This window comes from Pongo pygmaeus, chromosome 4 (assembly GCF_028885625.2).
Source record: "Pongo pygmaeus isolate AG05252 chromosome 4, NHGRI_mPonPyg2-v2.0_pri, whole genome shotgun sequence".
Classification (NCBI taxonomy): Eukaryota; Metazoa; Chordata; class Mammalia; order Primates; family Hominidae; genus Pongo; species Pongo pygmaeus.
Genome location: NC_072377.2, coordinates 145,203,370 through 145,219,296, shown reverse-complemented (window position 1 = coordinate 145,219,296; position 15,927 = coordinate 145,203,370). Strand labels below are relative to the sequence as shown.

The 15,927-nt window shown below is 44.6% G+C and overlaps 2 protein-coding genes across 5 annotated transcripts; both read right to left on the bottom strand.

Moving 5' to 3' along the window:
- Positions 1-738: 738 nt before the first annotated feature.
- Positions 739-7,123, bottom strand: ZMAT2 (zinc finger matrin-type 2). Its single transcript, XM_054489265.2, has 6 exons — positions 6,949-7,123; positions 6,515-6,608; positions 5,297-5,420; positions 3,457-3,530; positions 2,862-3,007; positions 739-1,813 (listed from the first exon to the last, which is right to left on the bottom strand). Exons 1-6 carry the CDS (start codon positions 6,964-6,966, stop codon positions 1,670-1,672), a joined length of 600 nt encoding a protein of 199 aa, XP_054345240.1. The 5' UTR covers positions 6,967-7,123; the 3' UTR covers positions 739-1,669.
- Positions 6,514-15,835, bottom strand: HARS2 (histidyl-tRNA synthetase 2, mitochondrial). Of its 4 annotated transcripts, XR_010126486.1 has the most exons (14): positions 15,694-15,824; positions 13,780-13,854; positions 13,391-13,510; positions 13,165-13,260; positions 11,798-11,923; positions 11,586-11,693; positions 11,230-11,328; positions 10,821-10,914; positions 10,362-10,489; positions 10,026-10,268; positions 9,747-9,863; positions 9,354-9,500; positions 8,600-8,939; positions 6,514-6,608 (listed from the first exon to the last, which is right to left on the bottom strand). XR_010126486.1 is itself a non-coding variant. In XM_054489250.2 (13 exons), exons 1-13 carry the CDS (start codon positions 15,799-15,801, stop codon positions 8,880-8,882), a joined length of 1,521 nt encoding a protein of 506 aa, XP_054345225.1. In that variant the 5' UTR covers positions 15,802-15,835; the 3' UTR covers positions 8,122-8,879. The 4 variants fall into 4 exon arrangements, 3 of the variants coding, with proteins under 3 accessions (XP_054345225.1, XP_063521621.1, XP_063521619.1); XM_054489250.2 differs by lacking the exon at positions 6,514-6,608 and having other exon boundaries at positions 8,122-8,939; positions 15,694-15,835; XM_063665551.1 differs by lacking the exon at positions 6,514-6,608 and having other exon boundaries at positions 8,122-8,939; positions 11,798-11,902.
- Positions 15,836-15,927: the final 92 nt, after the last annotated feature.

Sequence of the window (15,927 nt, the reverse complement as noted above, 5' to 3'; positions counted from 1 at the left end):
GCGGGTAGGGAGGGATTTTGCCTTTCTCAGGGGCAAAGACATTTTTAGTTGTCAAAATTGCGGAAGAGGGTGCTATTGGCATCTAGCAGGTAGAGGCCAGGGATGAAGTTAATCCTAAATCAAAATCAAAATAATAAACATCCTACAATGCACAGCATTGGTTTCTAAAACAAATGATAAATCTGGCCCAAAATCTCAACAGTGCCAAAATTAAGTAATCCTGTGTCTAGCAGACAGTAAGAAAAACACTAAGGGCCAGGTGCAGTGGCTCATGCCTGTAATCCCAGCACTTTGGGAGGCCGAGGCAGGTGGATCACCTGAGGTCAGGAGTTCGAGACCAGCCTAGCCAACATGGTGAAACCCCATCTCTACTAGAAATACAATATTAGCCACTTGAAGCCAGGAGGCGGAGGTTGCAGTGAGCCAAGATTGCGCCACTGCACTCCAGACTGGGCGACAGAGCTAGACTGTCTTAAAAAAAAGAAAAAGAAAAAGAAAAAAGAAAAACATTATGTTCAATCCTGAGCTCTGCTGTTCCAAAAACAAAAGATCAAAGGAGTCTGAAATGATAGGAATCGTTTTGGTTCAGACTTCTCTGGACATAGATCCCTTATCAGAGGAAAACATAACTCATGCTAAAAAAAACCTAGGCAAGAATAAGATTTAAAATGGAAGAATAAAATACTCTATATGGAAATCCTCAGCATGAGAAGGAAAAACAAATATTCACAGGCAAGATTATGGAATGTTCCCACCAAATGTAAAACAGGCCCAGTCAATGCCATTTATTATACATGTTGAACAGCTTCTAAGACCCAAGGGCTCCCATAGTAAGGTTTTGGGGATTTTTTGTTTTGTTTTGTTTTTCATTTTCTTTTTTGCATCAAACAGGTTCTTCCAAAAGCCTGCTCAAGACAAAAACATATACCTTCAAGAAAATGAAACAAGAGAAGCTGAAACAATCTACACCTGAATGTTAAAAAACTCATCAGACACAAACCACACCAAACACTCATCCCATTTAATTTCCTGTTACATGCTCTGAGGAAGCCAAGAACATCAGGCCCCAGGGCAGCAATGCTCTAGGATTCCAGCTCAGACCCCCTCTATATGACAGATTCATGCACACACATCCACACACCACAGAACCAGGCAGAAATACACATGCATGCACAGGTGGCTAGAGAACCACAGGGCGGAATGGGAAAAAGGGCTGGTCAAGGATATGCAATCAACTGGAAACTGGAACCTAGAGAATGCTTCTGTTGCAGGACGAACATGAGTTAAAATTAAAACAAAGGCAGAACACAGGATAAAGGTGGGATGTTCAGACAAGAGGTTGGATAGATGGAGAGATAAAGATGCAGGGGGAGTTTTGGGGAAGCAGCCTCAGAAGGGGAGGTTTTTCTTTATTGGGAACTCAGGTGGGCAGGGGTCCTGTGACTCCAGTGATATACTGAGGCTGAAGCAATATGCCACAGCATTACCTCTGCAATCTGTGCCCTCTCCCAAAGTAGAGGGAAACCATGAGCCCCCACCCTCTATCCCTCCCCATTGACACTCTTAAGAACTTTCCCATTACCCAATAAGAAATGACCCCCCACTACACACACACACACACGCAAAGTTAGGTCCAGCATAGGCCAAAGTTGGCCAAGCATAGAAAGCCTCAGTAACTCTTCTTGGTGGAACCAAAGCCAGAGAAGCCCATCACAGCTGCCATCTCATCGTCCTCCTCAAATGTCAAGTCCTCCTCAGCCCTCCTTTTCTTCTCCTTCTGTTTCTCTTTCTTGTATGCTTTGGCCTTTTCCTCCTGGAGGGAAAAATCACTCAGAATCAGTTTAGACTCCTCAGCCAAATGTTGTTTATAACAACATTTGGGGCATGCTAACATTCTGGGGCATGCAGTACATGCCAGAAATTGCTCTGAGTACTTCATGTATATTATACTAAGATCTCTAATATGGGGATACTGAGGCATAAAGAGGTTATATAACTTGCCCAAGATTCACAGCCAGTAAGTGGAAGAAACAGAATTCTGACGCAGTCAGCCTGATTTCATGGGTCTCTTTAGGACTAGGTACATTTAGTTAATTCCTCTTGTAGTTAAAAAAAAATTATGGGGGAGGCTATGCGTGTTGTGGGGGACAATGGGTATATGGGAAATCTTTATATCTCCCTCTCAATTTTGTTGCAAACCTAAACTCCTCTGAAAAAAGTTAAGTCTTTTACACAAATTAAATCAAATAATACAGATCAGACAGTCCTCAACTTATGATGCTCTGACAAGATTTTTCAATTTTACAATGGTGAAAAACTGACATGCATTTGAAACTGTACTTCAAGTATCCATACAACCATTGTTTTTCACATTCAGTACAGTATTCAATAAATTAATGAGATGAATACTTTATTATAGAATAGGCTTTGTGTTAGATAATTTGGGTCAATTGTAGGCTAATGTGTTCTGAGCACATTAAGGTAGGCTAGGCTGAACTACAGTAGGTTAGGTGTATTATGCATTTTTGACTTATGATATTTTTAACTTGATGATAGGTTTATCAGTAGGTAACCCCATCAGAAGTTGAGAAATATCTGTATCACCAAAAAAAAAATTTTTTTTTAAATTACAAAAAAAAAAATAAGGCCCAGAGAGTCTAGGAGAAAAAAGTAGTTTCAGAGCCATTTCCTTCAGATCATGAGAATCCTAAACAAAGGCAACAAATGTTTCCACTAATATACAGAACTCAGGAGATACAACTCTGGGGATGGGAGTAGGAGTGGGATGAGGACAGGGTCTCTCATGATTCATAACATAAAATTCAAATCTGGGGGAGAGGGGAAGGATAGGAGAGCCTTACCTCTTCTCTGAGCTCCTTCATCCTTTCCTCAAAATCATAATCCTTCTGCTTCTCTTCCATCTTCTTCTTGTTGACTTCAAAACGTTTCTTCACCTGATCCAGGGTGGAACGTTCCACACGCATAGACATGCCCAGGTTTCTCTGATCTGGATGGGGTCAACAGTGAAAAAGGCAAGTTCATTACAACATCCTCAGCCCCTCAAAAAGTATTTTCCTGACTTCTCTGACATCTCATATGACATCTCATAAAACACACAGCAAAAATAATTATGGCTAAAAGAAACTCCCTTGGCCAGCTGGGTCCAGGAGCAGTACATGGTTTGGGTGCTGTTGAAAGCCTCATGGCCTCTAGAATGAGGCCTCTTACCTCATGGCCTCCAGAAATATTACATAATGAAGTAAAAGATGGCCTGTGCTGAAACAACTGGAGAGTTCTAATAGGGGCATCAAAAAAGAGCCCAGTTGAAACTACCCTTCTTACTCCAGCCATCTTTTGATGAGTAAAAAGAAGAAGAAGAAAAAAACTACCCTTCCATTCCACCCCACCTCCAAAACCCAATTCCAGCCCTAGTCACAAGCTACCTCCAAGCCTTACGTTTCTTTCCATTAATGTGATCCAGAAAGTTGATGGAGTCCTTCACCACACAGTCACAGACATTGCAGTAATATCTAACAGGAAGAAACAGCACCTGAGTCAAGTATGTTTTTAAGGATCTTATCATTTTCAACCAAGAAACTCAAATTTTTAGGTAAACTTCTTTTTAGAAGTGTTAAGCCTTCATTTCTATAAAGCCTTAGCTTTCGAGAGAGTATAGCAGTCATCTTCCAAGACAGCCCCAGGATGAGCCCCACCCTCTTGGTATTCCTACTCTGTGTAGTCTCCTCCCAATTTGTACTAGAGTTGGTCTGTTTGGCCAACAGAATATGTCAAAAGTAGTATCTTACAAAATTAGGTTATTTTAAAAACCATGCCTTCTGTCTTTGTTTGGGTTACTTGCTCTGGGGAAGCCAGTTGCTTTATTGTGAGCAGTCTTATAGAAAGGTCTATGAGGTGGCCAGGCATGGTGGCTCACGCCTGTAATCCCAGCACTTTGGGAGGCCGAGCCGGGCGGATCACCTGAGGTCGGGAGTTCGAGACTAGCCTGACCAACACGGAGAAACCCCATCTCTACTAAAAATACAAAAAAATCAGGTGGTGCATGCCTGTAATCCCAGCTACTTGGGAGGCTGAGGCAAGAGAATCGCTTGAACCCAGGAGGCGGAGGTTGTGGTGAGCCGAGATCATACCATTGCACTCCAGCCTGGGCAAGAAGAGTGAAACTCTGTCTCAGAAAAAAAAAAAAGAAAAAGAAAAAAGGTCTATGGGGCAAAGAACTTAGGCTTCCAAACCACAGGCATGTGAGAGAGCTTGGAAGCAGATCCTCCAGCCCCACTTAAGATTCATATGAATGCAGACCTACCTTGCCAACTCCTTGATTGCAGCTTCATGAAGACCCTGAGCCAGAACCACCTAGGTTCCTCCCAGATTCCTTACCCAAAGAAACTGTGAGTGGTGTAGTTTATGCTAAGCTTTAGGTTAATTTGTTAATTTACATAACAATAGATAACTAATACAGACAGGAATGGACAACAGTGGGTTTACTAAGCAGCTCAGAGAAGTGTCACTCATTGCTATCTGTGTTGCTCTCCTGCCAGAAAACCTAACTGGACAGAGAAGCAGTGGGAGGCAAAAGAGTGACAAGCTCTTGTGGGACCCTTCTTCCTATAGGTTATAGTCTTGGAAGAAGGTGTACAATCAGGCATCCATAACAACTACAGCCTTTGCAGCTAGTCTGGAACCTCAAACCCCCCTTCTTCACCATTAACAACTACTAGGCTCTATTCTAGCTCCACCTAATTTCTCTCCTAGAAATCTCCTCAGTAGTCCTTTCCTTCATTTCTTCCTCTGACAGATCAAATAATCCCTTTTAAAATATTAATAGTAAATCAGAATTGATAACAAGTATAATGGCAATAAAAAATTTTAAAAATATATTAAGTAGTAGCTGCAGTGCTCATAGTACGCTTTTGTTTGTTTGTTTTGGTTTTTTTAATTGAGACAGGGTCTCACTGTGTTACCCTGGCTGGTCTTGAATTCCTGGGCTCAAGCAATCCTCCTGCCTTGGCTTCCCAAAGTGCTGGGAATACAGGCGTGAGCCACCGTGCCCAGCCAATGCTAATAACATGAAGAAACCCACTGAGTGACCACTCCTAGAGACACTACCATGTCAACTTGAGACCTTGGGAGACACAGAAAAACAAATATAAAGATAGAATTACAGGCAAGAAGGACGTAATCCTGGGGCCAAGGACCTTCCTCAACACTTCCTAAAACCAAAATAGGTGGCTTATTAGATGCATTCTTGGCTGCAGAGGAAAAATGATAAGCAACTCACCCTCCCATCTCAGATTGAGGGGTTGTCTTGGTAATGACAATTGTCTTCCCAAGCTTGGATTCCAAGTCCACCTTGTAGTCCCTATGCCGTAAAAGCTCTCGCTTGACAGGCTGCACTGGTTTTCCTGAAACATAATGGGGAAGGAAGTCCCTTCAATATTATAGTTCCTCAACCAGAAAGGAAAAAAAAGGCATGAAACCCAAAATTCAGGTCTACTCATTTCAAAATCATTCCTGAAAGGACACAACAGACACTTAAAGTAGCAGCTGGGGAGAATCTCAACACAGGAAAAAATCATAAGCAATCCTCAACTCTCTACAGCTTTTCTCCACTTTAAAGCCAGCAAATCTAAAAGCAGTATGTTTTATATTCATTGATTAACTGAATTGTGGGGGAGAATTTCTGAAGCGTTACTAGAAGCAACTTTTTCAAAACAGGAGCAAGGACATTCAAGAATGCTCTCAGGCAGATACCCTAGGCATAACAGAAAGGAACCTTCTGAGAGCTGGGCAAATTTATAAAAGGGGACCAACATCTAGGAAATGCCTGTTACATGTCAAGCACTGTTTATTTTACATGTTACATAAAAAATGAAAGAGTTAGTGAGCGCAAGGTGGCCTGGAGGTAAAGGGAAAGAAAAATGTACACGTTTGAAACAGATGACAAAATAAGACATTTCCTTATGCAATCTCTTAACCAGGAGAGAAGCGCCAACTCCCTGACGTACAAGGCACAGAGAAACAGCACTACTAAGCACTAGCTGAAACAATCACAGATCCTGCAAAGTACCCCGGCTTTTCTCAGACTATATGGGAGGCTCTTGATTGGGCCAGGAATGTTCTCTCCTTTAAGAAATTTCAAGGGAAAGAGGGGGGTCACTGATAGCGGTAATGCACAGCAGCAAAATACTCTACTTAACTTCTCTGTCACTATTAAGGATTCCGTTATCTTCTCTGTACTTCAGGAAAGCATTAAACGAGCCAAGCAAAGGGTGGGCAAGGAAGCAGAGTGAAATAGAGCTGAAGAGCATCTCAAAACTACTTACTTCATCCCACCTCCTCGCTCTCATTTTGTAAATGTAGAAACCTAGGCCCAGGGAAGCAGCACTCTGCCAGAGCTTACACCGCGTGGGAAGGCAGCGCACTTCAACTCCCACCCGCTCTCCATCATCGCATCGCCTCTGTGATACCCTTAGCCCTTGATGTAGTTAGCACCCACCATCTTTCTTTTCTCTCTCTTCCGTAAGCCTCTTCTCGGCGAGTTTCTCGTATTCATCTTTGTCCCACTTTCGGCGAAAGTCCAAGTTTTTTGTCTGTGGAGGGGAAAAAGCGTCAAGATCCGTCGCCGTGTCTGGACCCCTAGAGAAGCAGGTAACCGCGCCCTCGCGGTCCAGGCGTCTACGGGACGTTTTGAAAGCGAAGCTTCTTTGGACTGCACGAGAAGGCTGAGGTAGCCTCAAGACCCCAACCCGAGAAACCTCCGCGATTCTACTGACCCTTTGCCAAGGCCTATTACTGGGGAATTCTTGAACCTGAACCCTGGGATCTCGAGGAAATATCGGGAAGCCAGTCGGGTGCAGGAGTTTGTCTCTATTCAGGTCTGAAAAACCATTCCCCACCCCGCAAAACCTCCTCCTCAGACACAACACCTACCCCGCTGCCCGACGCCATCTTCACAGCGAAGTGAATGGCGAGCTGAAAAACGCCGTAAAAAGCGGCTTGGAGCCGTAAGGCAAGATGGCCCTCCAATAAGCTTGGAGTCCTGTGTTCTAAACGAGCTAAGGACTGGAGGGCTTCTAAAACAGGCTTGTTGGCCCCGCCTCTGCTCCAAGGAGACAGCGCAGGCGCAAGAGGAGTATGAAGCAACACGGAAGTAAGGGCGCCTGCAAGCGTTTTTTGCCTCGGATTTCAAAACAAGCATTAAAGGGTCAAGATTTAGTTCAACTATTTTACAAACAAGGAAACTGAGGTTCGCAAAACAGTGGTCTCTGATCTAGTCTAGCAACTTTGCGTCCACTGCCAAGAATTTCTAAACCTTTTTTAAGGCCGAAGCGCCATTAGGGGGTCTAGATGCCTCTCATTCACCTGCATGCACTAGGGATATGACCCTAAACTACACTGAAACGTTTGCAACAGAGGCACCCTTCCCGACGCACATATAAAAAGCATGTTTTGCACTTGGGCTCTTTTCCTTGAAGCAATGCTACCACCCTTTGGTTCACTCATTTTTCCATCATCTGGGGAACTTTATAGTAGAACATAATTTAATCCACATAATTGGATTTGGAAAGGCCAGTCATCAACAACACTCTAGAGTGAAGCACTGTGGCATACCGGCTCACTATATGTTGATTTTTAGCAACAAAACTACCTCTTGGCTGGGCGCAGTGGCTCATGCCTGTAATCCCAGCACTTTGGGAGGCTGAGGTGGGTGGATTATGAGGTCAGGAGTTTGAGACCAGCCTGGCCAAGATGTTGAAACCCTGTCTCTATTAAAAATACAAAAATTAGCTGGCTACTCGGGAGGCTGAAGCAGGAGAATCTCTTGAACCCGAGAGGCGGAGGTTGCAGTGAGCCGAGATCATGCCACTGCACTCTAGCCTGGGTGACAGAGCAAGACTCCGTCTAAAAACAAACAAACAAAAAAACTACCTCTTGAGGAGACGGGGAAAGAGGGAGAAACTGTGGCTGCTCATCACTGAATACAGAAGCATCATCCCAGGAAGGTTACTTCTACCTCACAGAATTCTCCAGAGTACACTCAAGCATTTTCTATGGTCTATGCAAACCAAGCCCTTGATAACAATAACAAATTACCCAAACTACTACACTTAATATTTTATTTAACATGTTATCCAACCACTTCTAAAACAGCCTCCATGGCACGGCATGGAATAGTTAGAGCAGTGATTCTGGCACAGGAAATGGTCTCCAAAATCTCAAAATATCAGATCTCTACCTTGTCAAGTCATCTATTAAGTTCAATGTTCAAGATTATCAAGCATACAGCCCCACTCTTCTATTGTTAGCAATGCATGGGCTAGAGAGATGTCAAATCAACATGGGTACTGCCATGCCCTTAGGATAGCATCTGTCCTCAAAGCTGAAAGCAGCCATTGCCCCTCTTTGCTGTCTTCCAAAAACTCCCCAGACAGGCCAATGGCTGATTGTGGACAAATTCACCAGAATCTGGTTCTGTAGCTACAGTAGAAGGCTAAGTATCTGGTTTCTGATCTCAATGGTTCAGAATCCTCAGCCTGAGGTGACTCTCCCAGAGCCTTGCTGACAGCAACAATCTCAGTACCTCTTGACAACATTCGGTGGCACTTCAAATTTGCCTCTGCAGCTAGAGCATGTCTCTTTCACATACCAGCCATCTGCACCCATGCAGAATAGCTGCTCACACTAGCCCAGGAGTCCTCAGGGTCTTCTACAGTTCTGCACCCAGGAAGAATGGAGGAGGCAGAAGGTACTTGTCACCCTTCCTGGCTAGTTGTTGTGAAGTCCATCACTCAATTCCAGAGGAATTCAGTTCTAGAGGAAACCTTTTCTACGAAGAGCAGCAGATGGGAATCAGGCAAGGATCAAGACTCAGACAGTCGCTTCTGAATTTCAGCCACAAGATTTTCCCGTTTAATGGCCACCTGAAACATAAGAGAATCCTCATGTGATAAACTAGAAAGTGATACTAGCTCCTTAGCCACTGTTTTTCCAGATTTGTTTTACTCTGCATCTGCTCCCATTACTTATACAACCAGAAGGGAGTAGTGTGGGTTGACCTGAAGAATGTATACGCTCAAGATGAAAGGGATTCAAACACCTGATCTATGTCTATTATGTTGATTAGTCTCAAAATACCCACTCGGATTTCATTTTTCTTTCTTCTGGCCACCCAGTCAATACTCACAGGCAGCAATGGTCATCTGGAGTGGGTGTTTGTTCATCTCTACCACTATTAACCATGAAGATAATTTCTCAGCCAGAAGATGCATATTTCTTACAGAATCTGGGAAAGGCAGAAACACTTCGTCCCGTCTATTTCTGCTGCCGCCACTCACCTCCTCTCTGCTGGCCACTGAACGGATCTTGATGACCCCTTCTTTCAGTTCTTGCTCACCAATAATGACCACCAGTGGAATGCCCGTGCTCTCACAATAGTGCAGCTGGGTTAATAGTTTGGGGTTGTTCTTGTATAGCATCTCTGCCTGAAAAGGATCAAGACAGAGTAAGGGACTTAGAAGTGAACACAGCAACAAACCTCAGGAACATCGATATCCAAGAAAGCCGGAGATAAGTGGCTAGTCCTCCCACCCTAAAAAGCCAATCTAGTAGCCAGTAGTAGCTAGTAGACTAAAAAGGTTTTGAGTTCCACCCTAGACATAAGGTAGATATAGCCCTGGGTCCTAAATTCCACACATACCCAGATGGCTCAGATATCAGCTCCACCATACCTTGATTCCAGAATTCCAAAGCTCTGCAATAAGCTTCAACCGTTCTTGGAGAAAGTTCTTCTGTGGTGTGGCCACAAACACTTGTGTCTCTGTAGTCCGCACCTTCTCACCTTTGGTCTAATAAGAGAGAAGAAAGTAAAACTAATAAAAACCTCCTTTCCACCAGCAATTCCAAAAATCAAGACAAAAAGAATCATCAGAAAACCACTCCAACTACACCTCCAGAAACAGGAGGGTTTTTAGGCCTCCAGCCCCACCTCACACCTACCTAGGACCTACCTTCATCCTCTGCTCCACAATGTAGAAGATTCGCTCAACCCCAATGCTGAGTCCCACACATGGCACCTTGTGGCCCTTGGGGTCAAACATGCCCACCAGCCCATCATAGCGCCCACCAGCAGCCACACTGCCCACATTCAGGGGCTCCTCCCCAGCCTGAGTTGGGGTCTGCAGCAGCACTGCTTCATAGATCACTCCTGTATAGTAGTCTAGGCCCCGAGCCAGGCTGAGGTCAAAGGAGATCTGTGGGGACAAGATTACAGTCAGTCCCAAACTAGACTCGGGACCCTGAGAGCCCTAGAGCTCAGCAGGAGGTCCATTTGCAATTCAGCTTACCTTATCAGCAATTCCAAATAAAGTCAGGTATTCAAATAGCAGCTTTAGGTCTCCCAGGCCCTCCAGGGCCTGCTTGTTCTGGGATAGTCTGGGATCCTGAAACATTTGCTCTACTAGGGATACCCCACCTGGAGAGAAATAAAGTCTCTGCTGTTCACTCAGATGTGTTTCATTCAAAATTATCCCTGATGTGCTCTAGCTAGTCTTCCTCATTTTCTTTAAAAAAAAAAAAAAAAAAAAAAAAAGATCCCAGTCTCACGTGACAAAACCCTCCTCCTTTGCCTCTTGCTTTGCCATCTGAAGACACAAAGTCGTTACAATAAGTAAAAGAGAAATTAAATTCAGGACAGGCCCTGGAGCTTAGCATATCTACAGAAAAGAGTTGTTTCAGAGGTAGAATTTGAGCACATGTCACCTTCAGCCTGGTTCTATCACAGCTCTGAAAACCTTGGTTCTTACCATGACATTGGACATAGTCCCCAATTCGATCAGCCACCTCAGGAGCCAGGCCTTTCTTCACCACCATCTCATGTCTCACATCTTTCCAAGCCATCTGCATAAACACCCAAACATTAGCCCAGCCCCAAGATCTTTCTTTCTCAAACTGAAAAAGGACACCTCAACTTCCATTCAGTATACACATCACAAGTAGCTAACTGTATACTCAGCAAAGTCAGAGACAGCTTAAGAAATCCAGTCACAATCCCCACTGTATAGATGACTCAGATCCTTCAGAGTATGCCTCCTTACCTTCCACCCCAAAATAGCCCACTTCCAGCCACAATCTCCTTATTTTTCACTAGTGGTATGGATTTGGGGGCAGGGCAGAAGCTAGATAGGGTCTACTGAAGTATGTCTTCTTTGTTACCTTGTCTAGTTTATCTATGGAGGAGCAGATGGCACGGAACTTGCTTTCAGGAACACCACAGACAGCAAACATCCCATCCACAATCCGCCGGTCATTTACCTGAGAACTCAATGTCAGTGACCCAAGTGCTTGTCAATGCCCTTCCACTCAAAACAATGGCAGTACCTACTTTCCTGACATATAAAAAGGATGGAAATTTCACAGGAAGAGTACAGACATATAGGAAATACAACAGCTTTACTAGGAAAGTCCTAGAGTTGCAGGCTTAAGGGTTGGAGTCACCCAAGTTTGGGACTTGCATAAACAGTATTAGGCCAAATCCAGACTTCTCCCACAGTTCTCAGCCCTGGCCTCACCTTAATGAGAAAGTCTCCCAACTGCAATCCACTTAGGATTTCACACATGATCTTCAAACACTCTGCATCAGGGATCATAGGGTCAAACTGACCAGCAATGTCAAAATCCTACAGCAAAGAAAAAGATGGGAAAAAACATCCATTATCCAGCCAGTTTCAAGGTTGTGGCCCCTAGAACTATCAAACTGTGCTGCTCCCATCAGGTCACTTACACACTGGCAGAACTCCCTGTAACGGCCTTGGACTATGGTTGGGCTCTCTCGCCGCCACACCTTTCCAACATGATAACGTTTCATCTTCTTCACCTTATTCATGGCCAGATAACGAGCAAAGGGAACCTCACATAAATGGGTTAAGAGGGATACTGCATCCAAAGATTAGGCCCAGTATACAGACATTAGGGAGGACTGGGCCTATATCAACTGGATCTCATCCACTAGGGTAAGAACAAGGACCTTCCCTTTTTTCCACCATCCCCAAGGCCTAGCAGTGCTTGGAATTCAATATATATTGAATAGTGTCAAATGAAGGAATCTCACCTAGCAAAACTAAAAGTTCAGCAGAAAGCAAGGGAAGTAGAGATAGAAGTGACCCAAGAACTAACTTCAGGTCTAGGCCATTTCTGCCCATTCAGATAAATTCCAAACCATCTCAAAATAGTCAAGCTTCAGAACTTGGATTTGCCTAACAACTTCTAAGCTACTGGTTCTGAAAGTGCAGGGAAAGGACTACATGCATCTTAATTACCCACGATGCTTGTTTAAAATGCAGATTGTAGGCCAGATGCAGTGGCTCACACCCGTAACCCCAGCACTTTAGGAGGCCAAGATGGGAGGATCACTTGAAACGAGGAGTTTACGACCAGCCTGGGCAACAAAGACACCCATCTCCACAAAAATTTTTTTTTTTTTTTTGAGACAGAGTTTTGCTCTTGTCACCCAGGCTGGAGTACAATGTCGCAATCTCGGCTCACCGCAACCTCTGCCTCCTGGGTTCAAGTGATTCTCCTGCCTCAGCCTCACTAGTAGCTGGGATTACAGGCGCCTGCCACCACGGCCAGCTAACTTTTTAGGTCAAAAGAGATCTGTGGGGACAAGGCGACAGTCAGTCCCAAACTAGACTCAGAACCTGAGAGCCCTAGAGCTCAGCAGGAGCTGAGTAGAGATGGGGTTTCACTATATTGGCCAGGCTGGTCTTGAACTCCTGACCTCAGGTGATCCACCTGCCTCTGCCTCCCAAAGTGCTGGGATTACACGCGTGAGCCACGTGCCTGGCCAAAAAAACAAATTTTTAATACAAATTATTGAGCCCCATTCCAGCTACAGAATTAGCTAAGAATCTCTGGGACTGGAGCCAAATGTCTGTGTTTCTGCAAGCTCCCCCAAAGGATTATGATACACACTAGAGTTAAATGACAGGGCTCCAGGCCAGGCTCCCGCAGCAGAACTGCCTTCTGGGAGAAACTAGAAGTATAGGCAATGGACCTCTAAGATCCCAAAGTCACGTTCTCCACTTTTGTCAGAGAAAGCCCTCTAGATTTGGAAAGAGACAGGTCAGGCTCCAGTACTCAAAAGGATACAGTAAGGTCATAGCGGAGGGACAACAGCTCTCCACCTTGATCCTTCAGATCATACATGAGCCCAGAGTCCTCTCCATACTTCTCAGTCAGCGTTTCCTATAGGGGTCAAACAGAATGAGCCACAGTTCAAAGCATGACTCCAAAACACAGATGAGAAGCCCTTTGGGACACTGAAGGCCAGTGAACAAGTAAGTGAGGTTGCACGTACTCTTTCTTCTCCCCTTACCTTCAGCTCAAATGCTGGGGTATCCATCCCCTTTGCTCCATGACGTTTAAAGCAGCTGATAACCAAATCAAGAATTTTCTCCCTCACAACCATATGCTGAGGACTAAGATCCCTGGTACCCTGGAAACCGAAAGCAGCCATAGTGAAAACAAAAACAAAAAATAAGTCCATTTCAGACAAGGAGTTAAACTACACTTATTATGTAATCTCAGGTCTGGAGCTGAAATCTATTGAGTTCAAATGACTCTGAGCCCCACCTAGTATCTCAAGAATAGTATATATTTTTAAAATTTACTGTAAAGGACATTAAAAGGGGTCAGAGAAACATGCAAGGCAGAGGTCAGTCCTCCAAGGCACTCTAATGGGATAGGGTAGGCAAAAAGTATTACCTTTGGGGTCTTGATAATAAAATTTGGTTTCTCTTGATGTGCTTTCAGTTGGGATGTTAACACTGCCTCTGCAACCTGGCAGAAGAATGAATGTGAGATGTGGCTCCTCTGGACACTGGCCAGACCTGTGGCATCTCTGACCCTGTTGACCACCAACCTGCAAAGACTCTTCACCCCGAGCAACAGGAAGCCAAAGCACCATTTCATCTATCCCAATCTCAGTCCCACCCCAAAGAATCCATGTTGTATTTACAATTACACATGTAATATATATGAGGTCAGGTCTTCACCACACAAGCTTCCTCACTGTATATGGGTTTTTGTTTTTGTTTTTGTTTTTTGAGACAGAGTCTCAGTCTGTTGCCCAGGCTGGAGTATAGTGGCACAATCTCGGCTCACTGCAACCTCTGCCTCCCGGTTCAAGCAATTCTCCTGCCTTAGCCTCCCGAATAGCTGGGACTACAGGCGCGCCACCACCACGCCCAGCTAATTTTTGTATTTTTAGTAGAGATGGGGTTTCACCACGTTGGCCAAGCTGGTCTTGAACTCCTGACCTCGTGAGCCAACCGCCTCGGCCTCCCAAAGTGCTGGGATTACAGACATGAGCCACCGCGCTCAGCTGGATTTTTAATATTCTCAAATACTTTAAGAATCTGAGAATAATGAAGGCACTGAACAACCCACCACTACCAACACCAACCATTCAGGGGTAGGGATTATGATGATCTTCTCCAGGTCACGATTCCTACTGAAACAGCAAAAATAATTTTTTTTTTTCCAGATAGAGTCTTACTCTATCACCCAGGCTGGAGTGCAGTGACACAATCTCAGCTCCTGCAACCTCCACCTCCAGGGTTCAAGCGATTCTCCTGTCTCAGCCTCCCGAGTAGCTGGGATTACAGGCACATGCCACCACGCCCAGCTAATTTTTGTATTTTTAGTAGATACGGGGTTTCGCCATATAGGTCAGGCTGGTCTCAAACTCCTGACCTCAGGTGATCCACCCCCCTTGGCCTCCCAAAGTGATGGGATTACAGGCATGAGCCACTGTGCCCGGACAAAAAAATAATAATTTTTAATAAGGTAGCACTGGTTATCAGGTTTAGAGATACGAAAACTGTAACTTGAAGACAAGGGAACCAGCTCAAGGACACAGAACAAGCCTGTGGAATGACAAGATATGGATTTCTTGAATGAACTAAAAAACTCAGACTGGTAAGATGCTGTGATTGAATATCAATAAAAGATCTGTGCCCTACTGTTCACGATAGCACAAAGCATCTGCTAAGAGAGCATTAGAATCTTTCCGAAGTAAGGCAAAACTTAAATCAGTGACATTACCAGCAAGCTGTATGCCCTTCCAAAAATAGAGGATGTGGTGGTTCCATACTATGGCCATTATCTGCCCTAAGAGAAGTCCAAGTTCAAGTCCACAATCCCTTATCTGCAATTCCAAAATCCAAAACTCTCTGACATTTGAAAATGTTTTTCTGAGATTCATTTTGAGGTAAATTCTAAGATGAACTCAGTCTACTTCTGGTCTTTAGTCATCTCATTTACTAGGAATATTCATACATTTTGCTTAAAAATGTTACTGTTTGAGTCCAAGAGTTTCAGGAAAAAGTGTGGATATGAATTAAAATACTCCTTTACTACATATCCGTGTATAAGTCATTCATTTAATCTTGCAGCCTCCGTTTCCTCAACTGCAGAATGGGAATAAAAACTCCAACCTCTCAAGATTGCTCCAAGGATTAAATGACCAGGCATCCAAATCGCTTAGTTCAGTGTCAGTACATAGTGGGCACTCGATAAAAACCGATTGTAACACTACTGGAATACAGGCCGCAAGGCTATACTTTCAGATCTGGAGGCCCTGCTGGGACAGACCAGAAATACTTATGTCTCGCTCACCTGGCTTTGGCAACGGACCGCCCCGGTGCACGAAGCCCAGGGCGGTCGCAGGAGCTGGTTGAGCAGCGAAGCCCAGGCCCTTCTGGGAAGAAGTCCGAGCAGGTGCATCGCGCGGCAGGACGCCGGCTTTCCCGGACAGGAACAAAAGGCCTGGGAAGGAGGCGGGTCAGACACCAGGAAGGGTGGAGGGCACTGCAAAGGCGGAACCCGCGCACCAGGGAAAACTCGGGCGTT